General features: G+C 38.3%; 1 protein-coding gene across 3 annotated transcripts in view; it reads left to right on the top strand.

Moving 5' to 3' along the window:
• The window catches only part of ADGB (androglobin), a 235,673-nt gene that overhangs the window by 180,236 nt on the left and 27,849 nt on the right, over window positions 1-27,588 (top strand). For 2 of the 3 annotated variants that reach the window (XM_088161592.1, XM_088161596.1), the window contains one exon: window positions 10,830-10,911. The exons of the other annotated variant lie outside the window; for it this stretch is intronic. In XM_088161592.1, coding sequence (XP_088017718.1) covers window positions 10,830-10,901 — 72 coding nt within the window. In that variant the 3' untranslated portion in view covers window positions 10,902-10,911. Of the gene's footprint in view, window positions 1-10,829; window positions 10,912-27,588 lie in introns of those variants that run through there. 3 annotated transcript variants of the gene reach the window in all.

The following is a 27,588-nucleotide window of genomic DNA, read 5'->3' as shown; positions in this document are numbered from 1 at the left end:
CTTCTGCTGATACACTTGCTAGATTACAAGCAGCTGCCAATTTGTTTCAAGGACATAGAAATTGTTGACTTACAGTAGGAGAGTGGCACACAACTTAATCAGTAACTCCTCTGCAGAGAGATTTACCTGTTTGAAAGTGGTCTTTTTCACTAACTAGAGAATATACTGAAGAAAAAAATGTTTTTTATATATTTTAGAATAATTTATTAGCTAATTGTAAGATATTTTCATAAGTTTTTTTTATGACATGAAAGTTGGATGAAAGCCAAAGTGCACAGAAAATTCACAGACATAATTCCAAATAAATAAACTTCCTATAAAACTGCCTATAATACTTCTCAGACTTCTGAAATTTTTCCTGAAAAATATCACAATTCCTTCAGTACCTGCTCAGATGCCAGGATTTGGGCGGTATTTAAAGACTTTTATGGCAGAAATTTCCATGTAAGGTTTGCACTTTCTCTTTGCTTTGTGTTTGCAGTGGTCGCATGTACAGCAGAGAGTTTGTTCATGGTCCTAAAAGAAATTGCTACTATTTATATGTAATTCTTCCCGAATGAGTCTTCTCCATTGGCATAGTTTTTCTGCATAAAAAGCTCTAATTTAGAATTCTCATTTGTAAAACCAATGCAATAATGGGAAAGCTATCTGAGATATACCATGATTCACAGATAAGAGTTACACTTCAACTGATGGTTGTTATTACTGCAGAGGACACAAATTACTTTCAACTTGAGCTTAGGCTTGCTGGACTGACAGAAGACAGTTAAACAGAAGTCTCAGAGGGGAGAAGATAAAACCTGCATTAATATCTGCAAAAAATTAACTTTCCTGAAAATTAAAAACTTAAGGCCTGTAAAAAATTCTGAGTGGAATTCTTGTCTCTGAGAAACAAAATGATTAATGATGGGCTAATCTTTTTCTGCTGCTTATTCCTCACATAGACCTCAGTTTGTAACACTGCAGTCATTTGCTGTGGTGGTGATAGTGCCATGGAGAGCAATGACAGCAGTTGACAAATTAGGCATGGAAGAGGCTAACTGAAGCAATATTCTTGTTTATATCACTTTGACTCACTTGCAGCCCTGAAAATGGGCAAATAGCTAGTTAGTGTAATATCCTCTGCTTACCTTGGCTACCCTAGATTACTCCCTATTTCATCATGTCTTAATGTCGGCTTGGATCTCCAAATCTCCTTATGGATGCCTTGTCACCACAGGCACAAAACAGATCTCCAAATCTTTGCATGACAACAGCATTTTTTCTTTTGCAGAAAAACCACTCCATCTGCTTTGTCAGTTTCCTCTTTACAGTAGTTCTCGCCTTGGTCCTAAAGCTGCACCAGCAATGAAGTTTTCCCCTTATTTCCTCTACAACCTTTCAGAAATTTGCTGCCTCTCCCCTCCACCCTCACAGATAAATTTCTTATTCCCATGCTATGACCAGAAGGCTACTGCAACAATCCTTTTCCTGGCTTGTCAGTACTGTCTTGAGGAAAGCAGAGGGGTTGCATTCAATGGTAGAATCAACTATCCATCTAAAAAGAAATTTTAACAGCACTACTTGTCACTTCAGCTATAATCCACTACAAAGCCTTTATGAAATATCTGCCTAGACTATCCTCTTGTTTCTTTTGTTGACACCTTCCTCACCTTTGCCAGTAATATCAATTTTCTTGTGCTCTCCTCTCTTGTAAGAGGAAGCCTCCAAAAATTCCCCTCCTTCAAAACAATCTCTTGTCCTAAAGAAGACAAAAAAACCCATGTGCTTGCTAAAATTCAGGTAGCAGACAAGCTGGAGTTGCCTCATTTCAGGCTAAGTAGTATTGAGTCATCCTTATCTTCCTTTCCCCCCCTCCTCACTCACCACGTTTTTGATTACCAACATGACATTTAGGTTTTAAATTGCTCTGTGAGGTAGTTAGGTAAAGTACTCTGCCTTGTAGGATCAGGCCCACAAGCTGGATTAGTTTCTGACAGCTGCCTCAATGCAATAGCAGAAATAACATGTTACTACTTAAGTTGGGTAAAGTGAGACCTGCACTTATAGGCTTGTCAGTCTAATTGGCACCTTCAACAGCCACCATAATTTACATTAAAATAGCAGATCCAGAACAAATTCCTGTTTTACATTAAAACATCTAGCAAACATAGACAGGAGGGCCCAGCCCTATTGGAGACAGTCATAGGAAATCTATTGATGAAGCAATGTTTCATGATGTTCAGGATGTTCAGCATTACATAGTGTGAGGAATCCAGGAGTTTGGGAGCTGCATAAATATTCTTGAGACAGTAGCTCTGCAGTAAGGAGTTTTTCTAGTTGGAAAGGCAAAGACAGAAGCAAGTTAACAAACTCTATATGGGAAGTGATTGCTGTTCAAAAAAACCTCCTTCCTAAATGAAAAGGCAGTCTTTTCCCCATAATTTACTGCAGCCTGTAAGACCAGATGGAAAATCATTAGTCCCTCCCTAACAGGGTACCCTGAGCTGGCCTAGTACTTTCTGGGGTTGAGGAACTGTCCATGGATGTTTCATCTCAGCAGCATTGCTTGCCCCTGAGCACACAAACAAACCAAGGCTGAGGTCTCTCAGGAAACCCCATTCTCATTTCACTGTTTAAGAAGCAACAGGTCCATATGAGAAGCTGCATTTGGTGTCTGAGATGCTGCACTTTGTGATGTGCACACTGCTTGTCCTGGCTGCCAGTGCTGAGGAATGCTGGTGCATCCCTTTCAGGAGAGGCAGACTGGTACAAGACACTCAATGTTTCTGATCTGGCTGCTTTTCACATCCCCATGAAGTACTGATAGCTTTAGAAATATATTTTAAAAATAAGCTTTTTATGAAAATGTGTGAACTCAGAACCAGGTGAAAGCTTGCCATTCAAAAGCCATTTTGAAAGGAAAAAGTGTGTGCACAGCTATATAAGAAGTGTTTTCCATTAAATAAAGGCCCATAGATTAAAGAGGTGATGCTATGAGAAATGAGGTTTATAATCTGAGCTTATAAACTCAATATACTACCAGTATTTGCACATTATTTGTCCTGGACATATTGGTTTTTTTGAGTAGTGTGAAAAAACACCTTATTTATGTTCTTCTGATCCAGTGTTATAATCTCACATGCACCCCTTGCAAGTCATATAGAACAACAGAACTAATTCTGTCTCCACAGACTAGTGTGCATTGTCCTCATCTTGCCACCTGATATTTAATGTTATCCCTCAAAATTTGCTGATCTAGCTTGACCTTCATCTCATACTTAACATCCCTTCTCAACCAACTTTACAGCCACCTCACCAGCAATTTTTAGTTCAGACACAGTCTGGGTCCTTGCTCGTCTGCCACACATTTATCTCTGCATGCATTAGTTCAGATTTTCCATTCCTCCGCTTTGGTGGAATTCAGTTATATTTAATTGAGTTACCCCTGACGTCCTGCAGTGACAGAGAAGAGACCCGGCTAACCATCTTTGTTTTGTCAGCTCTAATTCTCAGTTACAGTTTTATAACAACTATCATGTCGAATTCACTGCCTATTTCAGGGCAGGGCTGGACAAAGCTCAATTTGAATGGCAACTAGTACGCAAATGGCTTATTAGACCAGTCCCTGGAGTCTCTGGCAAAGCACCAGCCCCCAGTGAGCTGGATGCTGTTCAAGTACCCAGGAGACTCTGCACTGAAGGGCATCCAGTTAAAATAGACAAGAAGGATGGCTGCAGGGAAAGTGGTAGCATAACGAGAATGTGGAGCTAAGGAAATGCTGATTTACCAAACTGATATAGAAGAAAAAGGAACATCTACCATTAAGGTTTGACTCTGTGCCTTTTCTCATAACACTACTCATCTTTCCATCCACAAGGTCATTTAAAAAACTTATTTCTTCTCCATTCTTTCTTTTTTTTTTCCACTCAACAGGGTAAGAGATGGTCAGTTCATTACCCAGTGCAAGGCTCACTGTCCCTGCTGAAGTCAGCAAGGGCACACTGGTACACACACCTCCGTCATGTTGAGCCTGATGGTTTGTATTTCCAGGAAATGCAGGGCTGTAGAAAGAGTAAAGATTTCTCAAGATTTTATGGACACTTAAGACATCATTTGATGATTTCCTGTTTTCTGAGAGCATTCTAAGTGCCATCAGAGAAACAGCATGAGAAAAACAACAACAAAAAAACCAGACAATCTTTTGCCTCTTAAGGATTTCAGAACAAAATTATGAAACTGAAGTAGGAAATGTAGATTTGTATACATGTAAACTCTGATAAGTTAAAATCGCTGATGAATTTTTTTGAAGACACTATTAATTATTTGTCACATAACTCATAAATCAGAAAACCTTTTTCTACAGCTGTACATTTTTCAAGATTAGCTAAAGTTCTTGCTTCTTAATGCAAGCAAGTATAAAGGTAGTTTGCGTTTTATTGCATTACCATTATTCATTGTATTTTATTGGTATGCTACCTTTATTTTATGGGTACTTTATAGTAAGAGTTTTGAGGATGTTATGCTTTTTGAAAGGGAAGAATTAGCTGCCTGCTATTCTACAATAAACAGATGTAACACATAGGCAGCAATAAAAGCACGTTGGTCTTTTAGTAAACATCTGGATGTGATACCAGGAGCAGAGGTTCAAGCTAAATGAATTTGATTTTTTAAATGAAAGATGAAAAATAATCCTTCCAAAAGTAAGACCTAAATTCGATGAAATATCTGTCCAAACATATGTCTTTACAACCATACCAATCGTTGTAAAGCAAAGGGACTATATAAAAATTTCTTAAGCCTGCATTTCCCTGGCATGCTCTGAAAGTATGGCAAAAACCAAAGCTGATGGAAAATACTACTGAAAATGTCAAATTCCAATTTTCTTATGTTCGTGGTATTTTGTTCTAGGGAATGCTGTGATCTCTTTAACTCCTCTGCTGCCATTGTTTATGCATATATTTAACATTATTACTCTGAACAGACTCATCAAATTCTCTAAAATTGATCATAATTTTAGAGTTAAAAGGGGAGATGAGAGCTTGCAGGATTTGCAGTGTACTTTACTCTTCCAGTCTTAAACTACAGCCAAAAATTTTCTACACTTTACCTTAAGAAGTGTTCTCCCAATCTCTTGCAAGATCTTGAAACGTTGCAAGACTAGAAAAAAATAATAATAATTTGCATGTTTGAGGCCATGTTTTCTTAAGCATTTTGGAGCCTTGATTTTATTTAGAATAAAGCATAATCAAAGCTGAAAATTATCTTTCTCATCTAAATTTTCCTCTATGGACTTCTAGACCTCAGTATTCCTTGACAACTTTTTGTTAAAAGACAGTGCTTTCTATTTCTTCACTTATGAAATATTTGAAAAAACAAAACCTGTCTGGTGAAAAATTAGATTGAGATGATTAGATGTTTGAGTCAGTAAGCCAGGAGTCTCTCTGAATTCTTCAGAGAGAGATCAGAGTGCAGGGATTGAATTAAAGCCTTTGGAATGGAATGAGTGAGTAGATGGAATGAGTAAGTGGATAGATGGAGTGAGAAAGTAAGTAATTAATGGAATAAATTTTAAGTGCTTTTAGTAAATAAAAGGTCTTAGATGCCAGAGAAGTAGTACATGTTCTAGTGAAGGTTGAAAAACATAGTGCTAGATGGTAGTGTTTCCTTCGAGGCTCCAAGAACCTAGCTTCAGGCACAATAGAGTTAAGAATATTGCTTACATTTTTCAGTTAGAAAAATATAGGCCATGTATGTAGTCTATACGTAGCCTGGTGTGTTAAGAAACTAGAATTCTAATAGGTTAAGAAGTAGTGGTCCGAGTTTGTGTCTTAGCTAGTTGGAAAGTTTCTATAAAAAACATGCATTAGGGAGAGCTGGAGCTCTCTGCCATGGCTTTATGCCATGTGCTGTTTGCCATTGCTTTTGCTGCTTGTTTTTATGCCATGTGCTTGTGCCATTGCTTTGCTTTGTTTTTGCCTTTGAGACTGATGGGCTTCTGCAATAAATAACTTTATAATAACAATTAACTTGCTTGGCTTTTGAAGAAAATAACCCGACAGTGTGGGTGCCTAAGAGCACCCGGAGGCCAAACCTCACAATTATACACTTAGTAAATCATTGCTAATGAAATCTTTTACTTTTTGTTACGTTTTACACTTTTCTGTGTACAAAAATCATGTCATGCTGGTAAATGCATCCCAAGAAATCTTCCTGCCCAGACCCCTGATTATTTCAGTTTGGTGTTTTGGTTTGTTTTGGCTTTTATGTTTAGGGGAATTTTTTATGTCTTCCATTAATGCTTAACAGGAAATACTACATATTTCCTGTAAAAAATTATTTTATGCAGAAAACTGCATATTAAGTATTTTGATTTGTTATTTAACCTTTGGACAGATGGGCCTTCCAAGATTTACAAACCCCTCCCTTTTTTAAACTGAACCTCGCTTTGTTTTTCTTCCTTAAAAAAATAAGAAAAACAGGGAGAATCAACAAATCCATCATCTCATCAGAGTTTTCTAATTTCACAAGAATGAAAATGGTACCATTTCCAAGAGACATCTGTTTTTTAAAACCTTCCCTGATATTTTTCCTGTATCTGCACAGTCACCAGAATTCGGAATCCACTGACCCATGCATTTGCACAAACTGAAAAATTCAAGGTAGACTTTTGTTATAAATCTGGACTCAAAAATTAATATAACCTGATAGTTTTAATGACCTGATGCAGGAACTGCAATATATATGATAGTATAGATATAATCTAGATAGTTTTAACTCCTACGTACTTTAGCCTGGATACTATTAATAATATTAATATATTTTTAAAAATAGGTAGTAGATATATTTATATTTTCATATCTATTAATAGCATTACCAGAATGGAGTCAAGATGCATGCTGGTATGACATATTCCTAGTTTGGGCAGAGATACAGATTAATGCTTATTCATAGGAGGGCAGCTATTTAATATAAAACTCTAACAATGTAAAAATATTTGATGGTAAAATAATTAGTGAGGTAGCACTGCTGTGAAGATCTGTCTAATGTCAGCTATAAGGCATCAAAGCAGTTGAATCTGTGCATGGCTAATAATCCCTGAAACACTACTTCCTAGGAAGTATTCTCCTTGAAGAATAGATTATCCATTCTTTGCCTTCAGCCTGCATTACACTGACATAGCTTGTATTACAGAAAATAAGATAAGCCCTAGTAAGTAACAGAGACCCATGTTAATCTAATAGATCATGATATAAAATTGTCACTTCTTATTAAATTTTTAGTATGGCTAAAACCCTGTTCCCATGTTCTAGACCTCTGAAGAGCATGTCATCTTCATCTTTGTCTGCTCTCAATATTTTCACACGTATTTGAGTTAAAAAAACAATTAAAATTGCATAGCATTTCTCAACCTCCTTGAAATAGGGTCTTTATTTCATATGTCAGCTGCTGCAACTTCCTTCCCTATTTCTTTGTGAAATGCATTCTCAGCCTTGCTCCCATCCAACCCACACTGACCACTGAGATGTCCCTGTGCTCGCCATCCCTGGGCTTCCATTCCTTATCTAAGTGAACCACGCTGCTTTCTTTCCTTCTGTAAGGCTGCTGATACCCATCCTTATGTGCTTATTCTCTTTTCTTATGAAAATATCAGCCTCTGGCCAGTCTACATTTCTCTTGTTAACCTTCAAACATAGAGGCTTTGTGTTCCTGGCATGCTTCATATTCTAAAAGAAAGGTCTGTGATTAGTCACAAGGCTACCTCATTATTTTTTTCCCTATAATTTTCCTTTGCTCTGATGCCTATAGATTTTGGACAACAATATGCTTAGAGCATATTTTGATCAATAAATGCTATTTCTTGAGTCTTTTTTAGCCTTTTCACTTAGCCTAAGCTTTTACAATGGGAGAGGATGTCTTGTGGTCTCTACTGTGCCAAGCACAATGGGTCTTTGTCCATGAATTAGGCATCTAAATGATATAACATTCCGAATAGTAACTTTTATTCCCTATGAGGAGGTCACAACACATGAAACAGACATATAAACAGGATTATAGAAGCTTGAATTAGGAAGAAATGTGTTCTAGGTAGTCTTCATGTTAAAGCCTCAAGGAAGCAGCATGATTGATATTTATACTGGGATTTCTCATTGTACATCTCTATTTTATATGCCCAAGAAACCCTTCATATCAGACTTCAGTTTGTCTTGTTTTGTAAAAACTGCTGACTGCTTCAGGCCAAAATTAGAACAATTACGTAGAGAAAAATATGTAAAAAATATTATAGAAAGTTTGTTTAATCCTATGAGTTGATCACTGTCTTATATGCTGAAGCACAAATATTCAAAAATACTAATTTTCTCAAAAAATCCTCTATTATTGTGTGTATGACTGTAATTCTGGAGATTTTGGAGGGAGGGACAAGTAAAACAAAACAAAAAAACCCAGAAACATCTTTTTAATACATCCCTTTATTTTCTCCCATTTCTTCTCTCTAGGAAAAAGCAAAGAACAGAAATAGTCAGTGACTTTGGAACAGAGTTTAGGAAATACGAAGGAATTTAATTACTATCAAAGAAGCAGGTGTAATGGCAAAACCCAGTAGTAGTAGGCTGGAAAATCCAGCAAGTTAAAGATAAAATGTATTCTTTACGTGAATAGCTGTTGCTAGTTTCTGTAGCAAAGGAGAAAAGTACTCAAGGCAAGGATGCCTTAGTCACTCTCACAAAAATGAAGATTTTACCTTTTTTTTCTGTAAGTGAATGGAATGCTACAGGGAGGAGCATGATGGAAAAGCCTTAGAGTGTACAGCAATAAAAAGAAATGGCTCTACGAATGAACTCTGTGGCACTGGGAGGCAAATACAGCGATTACTAAGTCTAAGGGATGACAAATACAAAATGTCAGCATATGTGCAGACATTCTTGAAAGAAAAGGTCATGAAAAATGACAAATAAAAGACACGTGTTTGCTGTGAAAAGATATTCTAAGTCAAAGCAAAAACCTTTATTTAAAGACACTTGCACAAGAAGAGTAGGTTATCTATAATATCTAGAGCATATGTTCTAATCCACTCACTATAGTACCAGTTAATAGAAGCTATGGAGATATAAAATATTAAGTGTAAACTTACATCCTTTTAAAAAACACCCAAGCATGAAGAAACCTCTTTGTATAGAATAAAGATTTTATTTTAATGAAAACAAATAATTAACAAAGAAAGAAATCTATAAGGCCACTTTCCTTAACAATACCTTCAGAAGTGCTGGAAGCTCTTGAACTTTTTTATGCCAGTAACCTTCCTCTCTTTGATTTTGTTTTTGGTTTTCCAAACATTAGGTTTCTTCTCCTGCTTGACTAACACATGTGTGTAACCTAGCCACATATGATGTCGTTGGAAGTGTTACACCACTAAGATAAGACTAGGTAAGGGACTTTCTGAGCTAAAGGTCTTATCTTTGACTGTATCATAAAATCTGATAACCCTCTGTGGAGAAGTGGTAATAAAACTCATTCATACTGCCATAAATTAATGTGGCCAGTGTTATTTGTTTCTCAGCTACTTAGAATAGGAGCATATTTTGCTTTTGAAATTCTTGGCACTATAAATTGGCATTCAGAGGTCCAGCATCTAAAGGTTCTGGGCTGCCACTCTGCTTGCTCACCTCGCCAAGCTCTGGCACTGAACCCACCTCAATAAAATTCTATGGTTTTGCTTTGGGAAATACAGGACTTCAGACATGCTGTTTCTTGCATTTTTTGTAACAGCAGTAATTAAAAAAAAATTAAATAATTTAAAGAAACGCTACCCAAACAGAGATTATCCAAACTCTAAGATCATTTTTACAAAGAAGATAAAACCCCTTATCTTGAAAGTATATGCTTTTCTGATTAATATGCTGTACCAGGGTCATTCCTGAACCCTGCTAGGAATAGTCCCTGGATCTTTTGAGTGTCTTGCAAATATAGAGGGAAAGAAGGTACCAAGCATGACTGGGACCACCTGAATGCCAGCAACTTGTTCTAATTCATGCACACTGATGTACGTCTAGATATTCTCATTATCCAGTGGCAAAAATTTCACTCTTTGAGCCACTGAGGGGCTGTCATCACCTTCCACCAGCACTAGGAGGTGTTGAACACCTAACTGAAGGACACCATGTGAGCAAGGAAGAAATCACTGTGTAATCAAGGTGTTCCTTAAAAATAAAGTGTCCTAGTCAAATAGTTCCTGAGTAAATATTTAAAGAGACTAAATATTTAAAGACAATCTGTTATTAAGAGAAACATTAATTCAATTTGTTGTTCTACTCTGCTGTCTTGGGGGAGAACTTAATAATCAAATACCCAAATGCTGTTTCATTAAGAAAAATGCATGTTTATACTTGACAAATTTGATTTGATAATTTAATGTTAATGTTGTAGCTTATTGACAGTTTAGTTAATGCCTCTTGCATCTTCTCTGCAACTGTTTGACAACATTGCCTTATGACTTCCCTGAGCTGTCAAACACACTGAATCTGGATCTTCGCATGAGTACGCGTGAACGGTTCAGTAGCTTCTGTGCAAAGGAAAGCCAGAAGGATGAAACACAGAAACAGAGTTAGAGGCACAGATAACCAAACTCAATTACTCCACATAGTTTTCACTCTGTTGACTCTGGTAATTTTAATTGTTTTCAATCACAAACAAGACAAAGGTCAACATGAACGTGAATCATACTGTGTCATGTGGTTCTTGCAGACTTACAAACAGGTTTGTCAGCATTTCTAGCAAACAGCAGCTGCAGGATGATACCAAATGTTTTATGTCTAAAGCTCATTAGTTGTTTCTTTGCTTTACAAAAATAGAAATCTGTGCAAGCTTGGAAAGAGGAGGCTCTGAACTTAAACTGTACATCACACTCAGCTCTCTTCTTTTGAAATGTCTCCTCAGGTAAGGCCACTAACATACTGATCCATTTAAATTACAGAATAAGGTTAGTTACAAAGAAAATGGATCTATTCCTCATAGCAAGAATCAGTCTGCCTGGTGGTTTATTTGTAAATAGAATGCAGCAAGAGGGAATGAGGGAAGACACACAGATGTATGTATGTTAGGAGCAAAGATTTCTTCACTTTCAAAGCACTCAACAACTTATAACTATAATGAAAGTTTTATACTCATAAATCCAATTTTCAAGAAATAATCAAATGAGTGAATGAGATAGATCAAAAAAAGAGAGATCAGATACGCTGTCTAAGATTAAATTCCTGTTAGGAACTGCTTAGAAGGATATCTCCCTGTTTCTTTAACTTTCGGTGCTTACTGATTACAGAAATAATTGTTTTAGTTGTTGACACATACAAGGGCTTGTCACACCTCACAATTTATAACCACTAGATTTTTTCCCTTTGGCATTGTTTGTACACAGTGTAGCCAGAATGACTAAAAGCTAATGTATGCTCTTCTAAAAGTTTTATTTGGGTTACAAATATATCTTAGGCCTGATTTGCTCAAAATCTATATGCACAAATAGATCAATGACACAGGATCCTAAATGATGAAACACCAGAAACTCTGCCAAGAGGGCAAGGGAGTGTTCACTCTCTGGCTTGCTCAGGATAGAAGCAGGATGGTCTGGAGGCAGGAATTAAATGGGCATTGTCCAGCAGGAATGGAAACAGCCAAGCTGGCCACTCTATGTCCTTCGAAGATCCTGAAAAAGATTGCAAGTAAAAAGATTGGCCAACTCTAAGCTGGTGATGACCCACTTCAGACAGGAAAGAGAATTCTTTCTTGTAGCCACACAGACTTTCAAAGCTGGAAAAACGGGGGAAGATTGCCCCTTTCCCCTGCCACAGCCAAAACATCAAGAATAATGACAGTGTACATCAGGGCCCAGGTTTTGCCAAGATACCTTCAGTGATGTGGTGAAAACCACAGCAAATCACAGAACACAGAAAACCACATGCAAAATTTAAAGAATAGCAATTCCTGTGCCAACTTTCATGGACACCAGAAGGAAATATCAGGAAGTATTAAATTGTCTGTGCACACTTTAGCAATGATTGATTTGATACCATCTGAGTGTTGCATCTATGAAAAGTCCCCTCAGAATGAGGGTAGGAAGTGAGTGCAATATACACTGTTATATTTTCAGTGTGTGATATCTGAGCAGTGTCCATCACCTCTGCCTCAGATCCCATAAACTTTAATGCTATTACTCTCTAGGGATGCTGTGAGGACATGTAATGATGCTGCTCTTATTTATTAGTGCAGAAAGTGATGTATTGGAAGGCTAAGGTCTACATAATAAGATACTTAATCCAAATTAGTTCCATTTAAAACAAACTCAATCAGTAGGATACAGGCATCTTTATAGAATCAAAGATTTTGTTGAAACAATTTATCTACTGGTACCAAAAGAGCTAATGGGATCAGGAGAACTGAACACTATTGCATGACCTACTTACAGTTCTAGTCTGGTTGGTGGTTATTTCCTGTATCTCAGTATTTAATCTACTTGTAAGGAAATCTGTATTTAGTGTCAGAAATGGAGATGAAGTTATTTACTAACTGTAAAATCAGTACACCAGCTAGCCTGAGAGAATTTATGCAAAACTATTATTAACCTAGGTATGTAACTACATCTTTTGTGTTAGTTTCTGGCATAGGTGTCCTAGCATGTGCTTGTGTTACTTTACCTTTCTCCATTTCAAAACCTATGAACTGGGATGAAACTAACTTTGCGTTTGAATGAATCTTTAGTGCAGAAGTGTAGTTCAGTAATACAGAGAAACTTTTTTTTTTCCTTTGATATATGCAAAGCCTGCTGTTAATCTGCTTGTCCTTGTGATACAAGGAACTCCATGAAGGTTTATTTGTGGTTGACTGCTGTGAAAAAATGTTCATACAGATGAATGGGAACACTTCACAGAAAATTTTGTCCTGGGTACACCTAAATAGCTTTCTTCTGTTTGGCTGAAATCTTAATGCGTACTTCATTGTAAGAAATTGGCTACTAGGACAACATCAGCTTTCAGTGTAATGAAAGACTATTTTTTTAATTGGAGAGCAACACCATTTTCTTTCCTCATCCATAAATTCTCAGATTAATTCAGTCTGCATCATGCATCTCCAGACTACTCTGTAGTTCAGCCCTGAGGCCTTTGCCAGATCATTGAAAAGATAGAAACCATCTGTAAAATCGGTATCTCTGTGCAAACTTCCTTAAGACTGGAGCCATTCAGATCTGAGGCTTTGATTTGCATTACACACTACGGAGTATTGACATTTGGCTGTGTCAAAAAACACAAGTTAAGCCAGCCCATATCATTCCTCTCCACCTGTTTGTACAAAGCTGCCAAGCAGAAAAATTAAATGCTTATATTATTAAATAAGAAAGCCAGTTAAAACTCCTGGGCTGTTGAATTCTGCAGTTAGTTTTTATTTAATTGGTTCTATAAAAATGGTTTCTGGAATCTCTTATCAAAGCTGTGCTTCTTCAAGGATATTGAGAAAACCCCCCCAAATCTGGCTTTTCATTTGGGATACAGACTCACAGAACAATAGAGGCTGGAAGACATGGCTGGAGCTCATCTAGTCCTGTCACTGCAGCTCTGTGGTGGGGTCATGCCTAATGCAGATAAGGGTCTCCTGTACAGCCCTAACAGTGGTATCACTTGGACCAAAAGCTTGGAGACAGGGATTTGGTACCATCACTGCACAGCCCTTGAAGGCTAATTCAGAGTCCACTATGTTCTGCTATGTCTGAAACTCTGGGGCAGGCTGTGCCTCTACTGCTTGTTGAATTTCAGGCCATTACATCTATTTTACAGCACCAAAAAGAGCAGCACACAGGAGCATAATGGGATGGCAGTTGGAAATATAAAGGAGAGTAGGAGGGCAATGACTCTGGCTTTGAACAGAGGAAACCAATTACAGTCAGCAGATGGGGAAACATCTCTGTCAATCTCTGGCAGCTTGGGTGACATTGACCTCCCCCTCCCCCGCCCTATCACATCAGGGAAAACAAGTTTAACAGTTGATGGTTAAGCAGGCAACAGAAGTGATCAAACACCTCCCAGTATGTTCCAAACAGTAGGCACAGCTGTATGTGTATCGCTAGACTGCTTCCTTTGCAGAGAAAATCAAATGGCACTTGTTCAGTTCCAACTGGGCTGATATTTCACATCTCACTTTCGACTCTTTTTGATCTTCAATCTGTTGACTGTATTTTCCTCCAAAATAATGAGGAAACCTGCTGAGGAGTCACAAAACATATGACAGCTGGGGGAGACAACAACACAGCCCCAGGCTCACTGTAATGGCAATCTAATGGGACCGCGAGGGACATGTACTTTAAGTGTTTGGGGGACCCCTTAGAGTGTAAATTCTTATTTCCCTTGGAGAAACTGCACTATATAACATTAAGAGAATTACAAGGACTTACTGCTATGCTTCCTCAGTCATTATTTCATAGATGTTCATGCACCAAGCATCAAATCACGGGCTTTGAGAAAGAGAAGAAGAATCTGGCACAGTTTGTCATTTGAAAAAACCCTTTTCTGAAATGCAGAAAGCAAATCCTTGTTACTGCTTTCTAAGAGTGGGTCCTTTTCCTTCAGTTGGCTTGAGTCTTTTTTTAAAATATCGCTTCTGTTAGATTATCCCCATTCAAACACCTTTTCTTCCTCCTTAGAGGTTAAGCTGCATAGAGCCGGTAACATATTACAGTTTGTCTCAGAAATGTTAAACTCAGTGGCTCAGTTCTCAAGATTAGGTGGCACAAGGCCAGTGTAAATTCATTCCTGCAGTGGATTCGTCTTTGGCTTAAAAAGTAACAAATCCTGCTAAAAAAAATATCACAAGGAGCGGTGTAACATTTGGAAGCAGGAGAGCCTGTGAAGAGACAGCACTGCCCTCTGTATGACATTCATATACCACAGTGGAAATATGTTATATGCTGAAACTAATTTTCTTTGAGGGATTAGAGAGAGAAAGAAATGGGTGGAGAAATTGGAAGGAATTAGATTATGTTTTTGTAATAAGAAGAGAATCTTGGAAATAATTGATCTCTCAGTGAAAGGGAGAATACACAGGGTCAAAGGTGAGGGAAAAAGCTCTTGCAAAGGAGCACATCTCAGGAGTTACTGGGAGTATTTTGCATGACATCCTAAGTGGGATGAAAACATTTCCTAGACCTGAAATAAAAAACTTAGCCCAAGCCCAGAAAAGAAACCAGCTGTTTCCAGTATTCCCCCATCCTACTCCTCACTGGCACTGGTATCTTGAAATCTGTCTAGTCCTGCCCTTTTCTATCAGACAAGCAAATCCTGGAGCCAAGCAGAATTTGGGTCTTACTTTTCTCTACAAGAACTTGACTGATTTTTTGTTCTTCTCTTTCCATCCACTTTCTAGATATAATTTCAGAGCTATTTATCTATTCAGGATTAGCTCTCTGTCTTCTGTCTATAAATCAATATTGATCTCCATCTTATTCTTTTAATTTATGCTTGTTTACTGAGCAATATATTCAGAGAAGTTTAACCAAAGACTGCTGCTGCATGGCAAATGAAGCTGGGAGGCAGTGGTGGGAAGGGTTGGAAGCAAACTGGAGGACACTGCCTTTTTTTATTCCTTTATTACATTTTATATATCTCATTTGCTATAAAAGACAGCATTTAAGACAATCTTAGGGAAAAGGAAAGAAAGGGTCAGAAAAAGACAAATACCATCCCTAACTATCTGAATGGCCAGAGCATACATAGGAGAATACATTTATTTGCCCCGGCCAGCTTAGCTACACACTGCTTCCAGCAGTCCTTTTCCTTCTGGATGCACAGCTTTGATGCTTGTAGAGGAGCGCCTGGAGAAAAAGTTGCTTATGTCAGGAGAGTAGAGGAGGGAAATAAGAGGAGGGAGGGAAGAGAACCTAGACTCATCTGAACTCTGAAGCTGCTTCAGTCTCTGCTCCCAGCTCACTGGTTCCTGATTTTCTGCCCCTTAAAGGACTTTTGTTCCTTTTGGTTGTCACCCATCCAGCAATTGCCTTTATATTCCTAGCTGCCAGCCATGGCCTCAGCATCCCATATGACCCTGTTGCCTGCACATCTTGAAAAGCAGGAAACTCTTCCTGGGTGGCTCCTACCTTCCTACTTTCACCCTAAATCCCAAACACCCTAGTCCCCAACTCAGAGACTACTGACAGCCTCAGCTGATGCCCCATCCTTGGCCTGGTGTCAGGTGAGTGCTGGATACAGGTGAAAAGTCCAAGTTGCATTACATGCAACTTGCATTACATCCATGGTCATGGATGGACACCAGATATTGAAATATCTGAGAAAGGCTAAGTCTCAGCTTAATAAATTCCATTTTAAGGAGACTTGTGCTTGTGAAACATGAACTCTGAGTGGGTTTCACCAGTAAAACATCTTTCACTGGGCTGTGTCCCAGAAGGCCTGGCCAGCCAGCTGCAAAATCTCTCATTGAAGTAAAAAGATTTCCTGCTGAGGATCAGTATTAAATGCCAATCTATTAAATTAATTTGGCCCAGGCTGAGATGTGGAGGAGCAGCACGTGGAGAAATAGTTTTTTTCTTCTGGCAGAGGAGGGAAATTCTGAGAGCAGAAAAAGGACTTTAGGCTGAGTCTCAGGGTCTTGGGGCCAGAGTCGTGGGGGGTGGTTTGCTAATTTGCATAATAAGATTCAAGGGAATTTACAGAAACTGAGTTCGTGTCACAATCTGAGATGTAGTAAAGTGCAACGGGTATAGGTCGACAGATCACAGTCCTCCTGGGTATGTGTTTTAGTACTGTCCATGCATTTTAATACTCTACTCAGGGCACTGATGAACGGGACATGTGGGCTCAGCATTCTGATATGGTCACCACAGTTCTGGGAGAAGTAAAAGTGGAATCTTAAGCAGCACAGCTGACATTATGCTTCCACTGTATTCCTCATTTGCATAGGCACTGCTAGAATGCTTAGTCCAAATTTGGTGTTACAGATCAAACACTACATAGATTAATTGGAGAGCTCAGAGCAATAAGCAACGTGCAGAATCAGCTCCTGGAGACAAAGAGTGAAAGAACTCAATGTATTTAGCTCACAGAGATAAACAGTGACTTGGTTACAGTCTGTAAGTACAAGAGTAAAGAACAGAAATGTGGTAATAAGGTCCTTGAAGTCTAGCAGACAAATGAATAACAAAGTCCTGAGTGGGAGAGGAATCCAGATAAATTCATGAACCTTCAGAAACAAAGCTGAAATTTTAGTACAGAAGATAATTAACAGTTAAACAAAGTTTTGTATTTTGCAATGGGTCCTCTATCATTGGAAAGTTTTAGTCATTGACAGACATTTTCTAATAATGGCTTCAGCGCAAGCAGGAATTAATTCAGCCCCAGCTTCTGTTAGAGATGAGGTCATGAAGGGACGTTGATCCATTTTAACACCAGGATTAATGAACATATATTCATCCCATAGACTCTGGGATGTACAGTTTTAACATCTGGGCGTAAAAGACCAAGATTCTCACTGATTCTACCCTAAAACTCCCCGACAGCTCAGGGAGATGTTCGCTAGAGGAGCTTGAGCCATATTATCAGGTGATTTTAGGAACGATAAAACATTACTCAGAAAACCAAATTTTCCTCAAAACCTCCGGAGGAGAAAAGATGGTGAGAGCTATTTAAGGCTCTTCTGCTGCCACATGTCACACATTGTGACGCACTCTGTCAGTGTGGTTACACAACACCACCACCTCCTCAGACACAGCCGCCTTTCCATGGAGGGCCTGTGTCCCTCCTGCCACCCCCTGGCCCCCCAACCATGCCAAAAGCAAAGGAATAAAACTGCTGATATCTGTCAAGCCCATCTATTGTGAAGCAATGATGCTTTCTTCTCTTCCTACAGACTTCTTACCTCTCTTTGGCACATAAAACCCTTACTGTGATCAAAATACAATTGCTCTTTTATTTGTATTAATTATTTACTGATATTTGATTTGGAGTTCTGTAGAAGTAGTAGAGGATGCTGGCGTTGCCTATGAGAGAATCTATCTAGCAATCATTCCACCTACTGGCACTGGAGCATGAAGCTATAGAGAGAAGGCAGAGAAGCTGCACATCCAGTTTTGCATACAGCCCTTCTGCAGCTTCACACTCGTGAGCAGTCCAGGTGAATCACTGTAGCAGTAGCAAAGTTGGAGGGCCCCAAAATGCTGTTTTGCAGCAGTATTTTGGTCAACATGAAAAACCATCAAAAAATTAAATTATGACTATGATAGCTAGCAGAGACTAGATAGAAAAACATGTAACTAATTTAACAGGAATATTTTGGCTGGTTTTTGACTGAATGAAGAGCACTAAGCTTAAAATATGTACTGCTGTGGCTATGATTTCTTTTTAAAAATGTTTCCAGGCTTTAGAGATAAGCATGTGTTTACATAATAAGCTATTTGCATGAATATTTATATATATATATATATATATATATATATATATATATATATATATATATGCAACAAATAAGGCTACATAAGGCTACCAGGAATTTCAAGTGATGGTTGCCCAATGCTCTCCAGAATAGGACTATACCTTGAAGCATTTATGGTTGTGTCACATTTTTTTTTCCTTTAAACTATAATATTATAGTGTGGGTGTCTGATTTTGAATGAATTTCTAGTGGGAGGGAAAAACAAAGATCAACTATTTTTGACCTTGAGACTAAAGGAAAATATTGTGTTCTACCATTTTTAATGTACACGTTCAAGCATTTACTTAAGCAACTCAGAAAACTCTGTGGCTCTTTGATGAGGGAGCCAACTCAGGAGGAAAGGAGCTGTCCCTTGGGTAAACTCTGCCTAAATAGAAATTAAAAGTCCTTCAAAATGTGTGTGTTCAACGCACAATGAGGATTCCAGCTAAACACCCCCACCATTCTGTCACACTGAGAATAAACCAGCTTGAGACTCTTAGGCAAAGGGATGTGCCTGCATCCCTTGCTCTTTGTCTGTCATGCATGGCTGTGGCCTGAGCCATGGGAATACAGAATTCATGGGAATATGAGGAACTGAAAGCAGCTGTCTCTGCTTTCATGTCCAGCCACTATAAAGATAAACAACATGGCTTGACGCATGTTGACGCATTTATATGAAGGGAAATTAAATGAACATTAAATCTAAGTTTATAGGTGACTGGATCAAAGGCATCTTGAATTCAGGATGACTTTAACATTGAGGACTAAGTTAAAGTTTCATAAGTGACATTAGTGGTAATGCTGAGTTGGCAAATTTACCATTCTCTGGAGGAAGAAAAAACACTGAACTTCACAAGTTTATTTGTAACAGAAAAGTCAAAGACTGTAAAACATCTTATCTTAAATTTTTTATTTAAATTTTTAATCTTCTCTATGAACAAACCAAGGGGAGAGGAATACTTTACAATTATTTGGATAATTCAATTCCATGAATGTCTTCCAAGGCAAGCTGTGTTTTCTTTCTGAAACAGCTTCACATAAAAATATCTCCTCCTTTACAAAATACAAGTACAGCAAGCTTTTCCAGAAACAAAGATCAAATGTGGTACTCAGATCTATGCCCTCTGGGATTAATCATGTTTTCAGAAGCTGCTAAGAGCTTTCCACCCTTCTAAGCTGGCAGGAATCCAAAGCACACAGGAACCTGCAGCAAGTTCCCAGTGCAAAACTGCCCAGGGCTGCTTCTGCTAGGATGTCTTAGAGAAGTACACTGATACTTTGCTTCAAATTCTCTAATCTCTTAACTTCGCAGAAGCACAGAATGGTTGAGACTGGAACTTTGGACTTTTCATTTGGTCCAAACCCCTCCTGCTCGAGCAGTGTCACCTAGAGCCAGCTGTCCAAGATCATGTACAGATGGCATTTTGTTGTCTCTAGCAGTGGAGATTTCACAATCTCATTGCTGACTGTGGCAGCACTCAGGCACTCTCACAGTTAGAAAGTGTTTCCTGAGGCAATCTCCTGTATTTCAGTTCATGTCCACTATCCCTAGTACTGTCCCTGATGAAAAGCACCTGGCTCCTCTTTGCATCCTTCCTTCAGGTATTTATGTTGTCTGGAAAGAACTTTGAAATCCTTCTCTTCTTTGGGCTAAACAGTCCCAGATCTCTCAGCTTTCCCTCATGTGTGAGATCGTTGAGTCTCTTCAGCATCTACATAGCTGTACATTGGACTTTCTCCAGTATGTCCATGTCTGTCTTGTAGTGAAGAGCCCAGAACTGGAAAGAGTGCTCCAGGTGTGGCCTCACCAGTGATGAGTAGATGGGAAGTTTATTATTGCCACTTGCTCGCAATAATTTCTCTAATCGAAGATACTCTTAGACTTCTGTCCTACAAGGGTGCATTGCTTGCTTATATTCAACCTGGTGCTCATCAGAACTCCTAGGCCATTTTCTTCTAAGTTGCTTTCCAGCTGATTGTCTTCCAGCATGGGGTGGTTCCTCCTCAGATGCAGGACTTTGCATTTTTCCCTGATGAATTTAATGAGGTTTTTATTGGCTCACTTCTCCAGCCTGTCAAGATTCCTCTGGATGGTGGGACAACCTGCTGACATATCAGCCATTATGCCCAGTTTTGTGGCATCGACAAATTTTCTGAGGGCAACCTGTCACATCATCTAGGTCAGTGATGATGTTAATATGATTGAACTTTGTATTGACCCCTGGGATACATCAGTAATTCCTGGCCCCAAGTTAGAATTTGCAATTCCCTCTAAGCCTGGTCATTCAGTCAGTTTTCAGCTCGCTGTTGTTCATCCAGCCCACACATCAGCAGCTTGTCTACAAGGATCTTATGGGAAACAGGGTTAAATGCTTTATTGACATCCAGGTATACTATATCCACTGCTTTACATTCATCCACCATGCCAGCCACTGTTTCGTGGAAGTTTATTAATCTGGTCAAGAACTTACCCTTGGCAAAGCCATGCTGACTACTGCTGCTGATTTTTCTGTCCTTAATATGCCTGGAAGTGCTTTCCAAAATTAGCTGCTCCATTCTCTGCCAAGGGACTGAGGTGAGCCTGTCTGGCCTGGTCCTTGGTTTCTCCTTCTCAGCCTTTTTGAAGATAGAGATGACATTTTCTTTCCTCCAGTCTTCAGAAACTTGTCTTGGTCACCATAATTGATTATGGATTATTGCCTTGCAACAGACTCTGGCAACCCCCTACTGTTTATGAGTGCATCCTATCAGGGCCCATGGATTTATGCATATACAACTTGTTTAAATATTCCCTGAATGAATCCTTTTCCACCAAGGGTAAAACTTTCTTCCAACAGCCTTTCTCCCTGGTCTGTGGAACCTGGGATTCCTGAAGGCCAGTCTTGCTAGTAATGACTAAAGCAAGGAAAGCATTCAGTGCTTCAGCCTTGTTCTATACCCTGCATAATCAAGTCCCCCATCTCATTGAATAATGGGCCCGCATTTTCTCTAGTCTTCCTTTTGTCACCTGCTTATAGAAACCCTTCTTGTCTTTTACATCCCTGGCCAATTTTAATTCATTTAACTTTCTTAACTTCATCATAAATAACCTTACAGAATGATGGAAACTCTGTTTTTTTGGCATTCTGGTATGATTCTCAGGAGCACCATGACCTGGCAATAGATATTGTGAAAGCAGTTCTAAATATGAATGTCCCATTCTCATGCAAGAAATGTGAGCTTTTAACAGAGAAGGTCATGTCCATACATATTTCACAACATTATTCGAAAACTTTCTATATGGAAATGACGTTTTCTAGCATTTCAAAGGATTTAGGACAATAGGTATTTCTATCCCTTTTAGCAACACATCCTGTTTAAATTTTGGAAAAAGTAGTCTCTCCAACATTCTTTACATGGTGGAGGTGATGAATGGCCATACAAGCCAACTTAGCAAGTGGGGCTTCTGCCCTTGTTTCTTTTTTTTTTTTTTTTTTTTTTTCTTTCCAAGAGAAAGCAAAATCAAGCTACAGGGATATGCTGCGAGCATGGTGTCACTCACACCATTCTGGCCATGGTTAGCACACAGAGGGTAAGGAAGTCCGGGCAAATCGTATATGCTGACTCACTAATGAATTACATTGAGGTTTGTTTTGGCATTGATGATATTTGCAAAACCAGACCAATAGTTTCGTATTTATTGGTGGCTAAAAGCACCCTTTACATATTATCAGCAGATAAATGGAAAACTGAGCCAAATATTTAAGGTAAGTTTTGTTTTGGAAAGCCAAGTAATTTGGCACTTAAAAATTCTACATCTTTGTCTACTGCAGGCTGTACATCAGCCTGTAGACTAAAGTATTCATAGATAGATGTGTTTGACATAGGAAATTTGTTCTGACATTCTTTGAAAATTATTCAGTTCAGTAAACAGGTTCAGCTCAGCTGAAAAAGAGTCGAATCAAGCAAGATTTCCAAAATATTCTTGGTGTGCTTCTGACCATCTCTAATCCTGCTTGCCTTCCCAGAACAATTTCTTTCTTCACTCTTCTCTGAAACAGTGATTTTATTGATTTAGGGATTTGTTCAGCCAGCCCTGTACATGTTATTAGAGTGAGCAAGCAGGCTGGGATCTCTGGGACTCTGGAACCAATAAAAAGCAAGATTTAGTTGATAAAGGGAAAGAAATTAAGTGGGAGATTCTTGGAGAGCATGTATCAGTGACACACCTCTAGTAACATTTAGCTTTTCTGAGTCCATTTTCTTATGCTTGACATCCTCAAGTCACTTGAAGGAATTGGAGTAGGAAGGGAAAGAGATGGGGTGTGTGTGTCTGTGATTGTATTAACCTTGTAAGTGTACACCTCCCTGATTTGATTCTCTTTTCAAGATTTTTACTTGATGGAAGTCCATGGAAATTTACTTCTGCAATAAAGCCAGCTGCACTCAGGACAGAAAAATTACTGTGGGGGAAAATTAGAACTCAAGGAGAAGATACTCTAGATTGCCCTTAAGAATGTAACAGCTGGGAATGCTGAGGTCCTGATTGCCATACTATTGCATAAGCTAAAATAAATGAAGTGTCCAACCAGTTAAGAAGCAATTAAGAAGCAATGTTTAAATTGCCTGTGGTTAGAAGCACAAACCATTAAGGGGAATTCCATTTTTAAATAGTTCCTAAATGTTTGTTTCAGTCCTTCTGCCAATTAAAGCAGATAGAAGCACGCACTTCTCTCTTGTTAGAGTAAGGTGTGAGTTGTCCATCTAGTTTAGCTCCATTGGGGTTTAGGGGGTCATGGCCACTCTTTCTTTTGAAATGAAGGGAAAGGACCCATAGCTGTGTTTGTCACTGAGGGTCAGGGGAGTCTGGCATCTCGCATGATACCTTCACAACCGTGAAGTAAAAGAAGGGAGAAACTAAAAGTGTCAGTGTGAGGGCAAGCAGAAGGGTCGAGAGGACTGCTAAATGCAGCAACACGTTCTGGCTGAACATCTCAGCAGGGGAAAAGGCAGCCTTCAAACCCTCCCTTAGTGTTGCAAAGGCTGAAAATTACTGCAAATAGCCAAAGTGCAACTTTTCCAAGAACCACAGACTGTCTCCCTTTTTGGGAATATTCACACTGTCAGGCATTGCAAACTACAAGAATGCCTTGTGGATCTCTGCAGATAATATAAAAAATATAGAAAAACTCACCACATTTAAAAAATAAGAGTGGCTACACAAACTCACTCAGTGGAAAAGTCTCATTATGTTCACATAAGATTTGCACTGCATAAAACTGCCCATGATTATGTAACTCGAGAAAAAGACAAGAATTAAATTCCCTTATTGGCGAGTGTTGACCTTTTAAAATTATTTTCTTAATAGTTTCAATTTTCCTTGAGTTTTCAAGGAAAAATGTAATATTTTTTAAAAATACTTCAACTGTATTGAGAGCACAGTTAAACTGCTCGAGTGTAGCCATTTTTATTAGCTGGTGATCCCATACACCTGTGTTAGCAAGAGGGCAGAAAACCCTGCTCTAGAAGGCATCCCCCATGGACACAGCTCCTGCTGCAAATTGCCTCATGAAGGAGCTTCTCTCTCCATTAACTCTAAGGAAAGCTGAGAAACACAGGCTGGCTGTTCAGGTGAGTGGTTTCTAATTTTGTGGGTATGGAGAAGAGTGCAAATGCTAAGAGAATATGAGAGAAGAATAGAGTTTTCCCTCTCAAGGAAGAGTAAATGTGAGAGTTTCCTTTGGTTTTTTTCCTACTCTCCCACAGGCTGACAAGCAAAATAGGAAATCTTGCTAACAGCAGTGATACAACAAAGTATATAGTCTTGACTTTAACTAAAAGACTGTCTACTTTAAAGGAGTGCTTGAATAATTAAGAACATATTTCAGGGTTTGCTGAGTCATGGCCTGCGTTAATCATGAACTATGAAACCATTAGAGGGTTATATTTGGAAGTGAGATCTTGATAGAGTTTAGCTCTTCCGCCTGTATTTCTTCTACAGCACTGCTTTGATGCACCTGTTTAATACCATGAGGTATGTTACATCTGCATAAGTACCTACAGTGGGATGTGATTATCAGGCTCCCCAGATTCGTTTTCCCACTCAGTGTGCAAGTTTCTCCTGCTTTTCATCAACTATATCTAAAATTACAACTCTTAAGATTTCACTCTTAAGTAATAAAGGCAAGTGCTTTTATAAGGGTACTCAGAAATAATATTTACTCTATGGTGTTAATTCTCCAGCTTCTTTGGGAGCTGCGTTTTTCCCAACCCAGAGAAAAAATTATTTACTTAAAACCTGAAGAACAGCTAGGTAGGGCTCTTCCTTCAAATTACAGTGATTCACCCTCAGAGAATTTATATAAATTTTTGGAATTAAATCTTAAAAGTCCTACTCTGGAGAATCCATTTTGTTCACATAGAACACACAATTACATTAAAAAAAGATTTAAAACCACACCAAATCACTCTCAAAGCATAAAAAAATTCGCAATAAATGGGAAAAGTTTACTCCATTCTAAAGGACAAATCTTTGGCTTTTGCAAATGGCTATAACATACAAGTTTCCAGAATGCAAAAGTTTATTCTAGCCAACGAACTGTTTTCAAAATCTGACTTTCCTGAGCCATACATTTAATTTTAATATATTTTGAATAAGTAGTTAATTACCCTGTTTCAAGCTCCAGCTTAAAGGATTGCTGGAAAACCTGCGAAAAGGAATTGCCAATTGTTGGGCTAGGTTGGTCAATATTAAATTAATGTAATGTTTCATGGCACATTAAGTAAAGCATGCATAAAAGCAATAGAGGAGGTTTTATATAGGAGCAAGGGAAATCTGTTCTGGAAATAATGCCATTCAGGAAGTACAAATATCTTCACCATTCATCTTCAGTCAATGAATCACTTTCAAAGGTCATAAGCCTTCTACATGGTTTGAGTGTTCTCCTCAGCCTCATTTTGCTCATTATTTTTGTTCTTCTCTTTACCACCTCTAGTTGTTTTATTTCTAGAAGGATCTCCTTTTTGTTCCTTATACCTTCCTTTGATCTATAAATGTATGTTCCTAGATAACTACACTTTCTTCTTCCTTTTCTTGGTGTCAATACATTGTGTATGTAGAAATGGAGGTGAGGTTTTTATTCTGCCAAAGAATAACTCCTATTCCTAGACATAACTAATTAATCAATTAATCTATTCAGTATGATTATTGGTATCATATTTAATCAAATATAAGCTGATTACTTGCAAGTCTTACTTTTATTCCTTCATTATTAGCTTGCCAGTCCAATCTAATATTTCATGGGGAAAAGCAATTTATTTCTGCTTGGCCATCTTTCTGCTGTGATCACCTGGAACATGTGAACACAACAAGTGTGCTCCTAGAGGAATGAAATTTTGTCGAGTTCTCTGTAGTCTGCTTTAAGAGACCAAATCTTTATTTAATCAGCATCTTTATCACTCTTCGCAGAGGAAAAATATCCAAACTGACTTTTGAGAACTGTTTTTACAGGTATCAAAGGTCATCTCTACCAAAGTCATAACCTCACATGATGTTTGCAGGATTGTAAAATCACTAGGGACCCTTTCTCAGTGTAATCCTCCTTCTGTGTTCTGTGGTTTCTGAGTTCATGAAGCAATTAAAAGATATTATGGTTGATGAGTTCTGTTTTCATTAAAATCTCTGTCATTAGGTCCCATAATTTTAGGGGAATTTTTTTTCTCTGACTTTACTCTGATCAAAAGTGAATATTTTATAAAATTTGAAAAAAATCTACTTGGTCTTTCTAGAGTGAGCTCAGAGTATGAAAAATTATTTTCATTCATTAAGTTTTTATGTCTTTCTTTTCCAGGCAACCAAAAAATACCAACCTCAAAGAAACATAAAATCCCCTAGTCAAAAACATGTCAGTCCTTACAGATGACTGTGTTAATTCATTTTCAAAAAAGCCAAACTTTAAATTGGATTATATCTCTTCTATTAAAAAAAATAAGAAAGAAAGAAATAGTTGAGAGACAGTAAATATGTAATAGCATAGTGAAAACAATGCATACCAAGGATGAGGATCCATGCCAAGAGATCTAGAACTCTGCTCAATGACACACAGCTGTTCATCTGTATGTGGTGTGTTATATACATCCAAACATGAATCCTTGCCACATTTAACTGGAAAGCACAATCAATTAATCACAATTTGTAAACTCATTGTGAAGCCTCTATTCAGTAGTGTCAGATCCATTTTACAAGAAGAAGCCAGCCATAGTAATGTAGAAAGAAAAACTACTTGGATTCAGGTATTCTCTCATCAGAAAGGGTTTCATGTGAAGCTGCTGATGCCTTGGAAAAATCTTGTAGCATATAAGTAGTGTTCTGTTATGTATAGCTTCTAAATCATATTCCGGACCTTGTGGTTAGGTGCCAGGTCTCACAAGCAGGAGTAATCATGTCACTGGTAATCTGCCAATTATCTGATCCCGAATTTTTATGGGACTAGCAGGTTTACATTAAACCTCAATTATAGTTTCAACTGACTGTATGTGGAGATGGATGAATGAGAAGGATGGAGAAATTGCAGGCTCACCATGCCTGATCTCAGTTCAATATTCAGTTGTATATTCAAAAGAAGGAATGTCACTTGTGCCAGCTGGTATATGAATTCAGAATAATAATGATTTTTTTATGTTTGTTTTCAAGGGAAAGATCAGTTTCTGTTGTTTCTACTTAAAGCCAGACAATCCTAGTAAAGCCTAGAGAGGCTTGTGGAGCTCTCTGATGTCTATTATTTTTTTGGGCTCTACATTTGGTAAATGACAAACCCCCCCTCCTGATCTTTCCCAATAACTTGCAGGTCACCTTGGTATAGACGTCCCTCAGATACCTCCATGTTTGTAGCTACCCAGCAATAATGCATCCTGCATTTAATCACAGTGAGAATCCCACAAAGATGTAGACATAAAGCATGAATGTTCTCATGAGAATCAGGGCCATACAGAAGGACATATTTTTAAAGAGGGACTGAGACCTAGTTGTGTCTCAATATCTATAAAGGTTTGGAGATTTTTGGGTTTGTTTGTTTGTTTGTTTTTGTGTTTGTTTGTTTTGTGTTTTTGTAGTTTCCTTTCCTTTATGTCACTGCAGTAAACTGAACTGCATCATGTTGTAATGATACA

Source organism: Sturnus vulgaris, chromosome 3 (genome assembly GCF_052056855.1).
Source record: "Sturnus vulgaris isolate bStuVul1 chromosome 3, bStuVul1.hap1, whole genome shotgun sequence".
NCBI classification, from domain to species: domain Eukaryota; kingdom Metazoa; phylum Chordata; class Aves; order Passeriformes; family Sturnidae; genus Sturnus; species Sturnus vulgaris.
The sequence above is the reverse complement of the archived record's forward strand: the minus strand, read 5'-3'. Positions and strand labels throughout refer to the sequence as shown.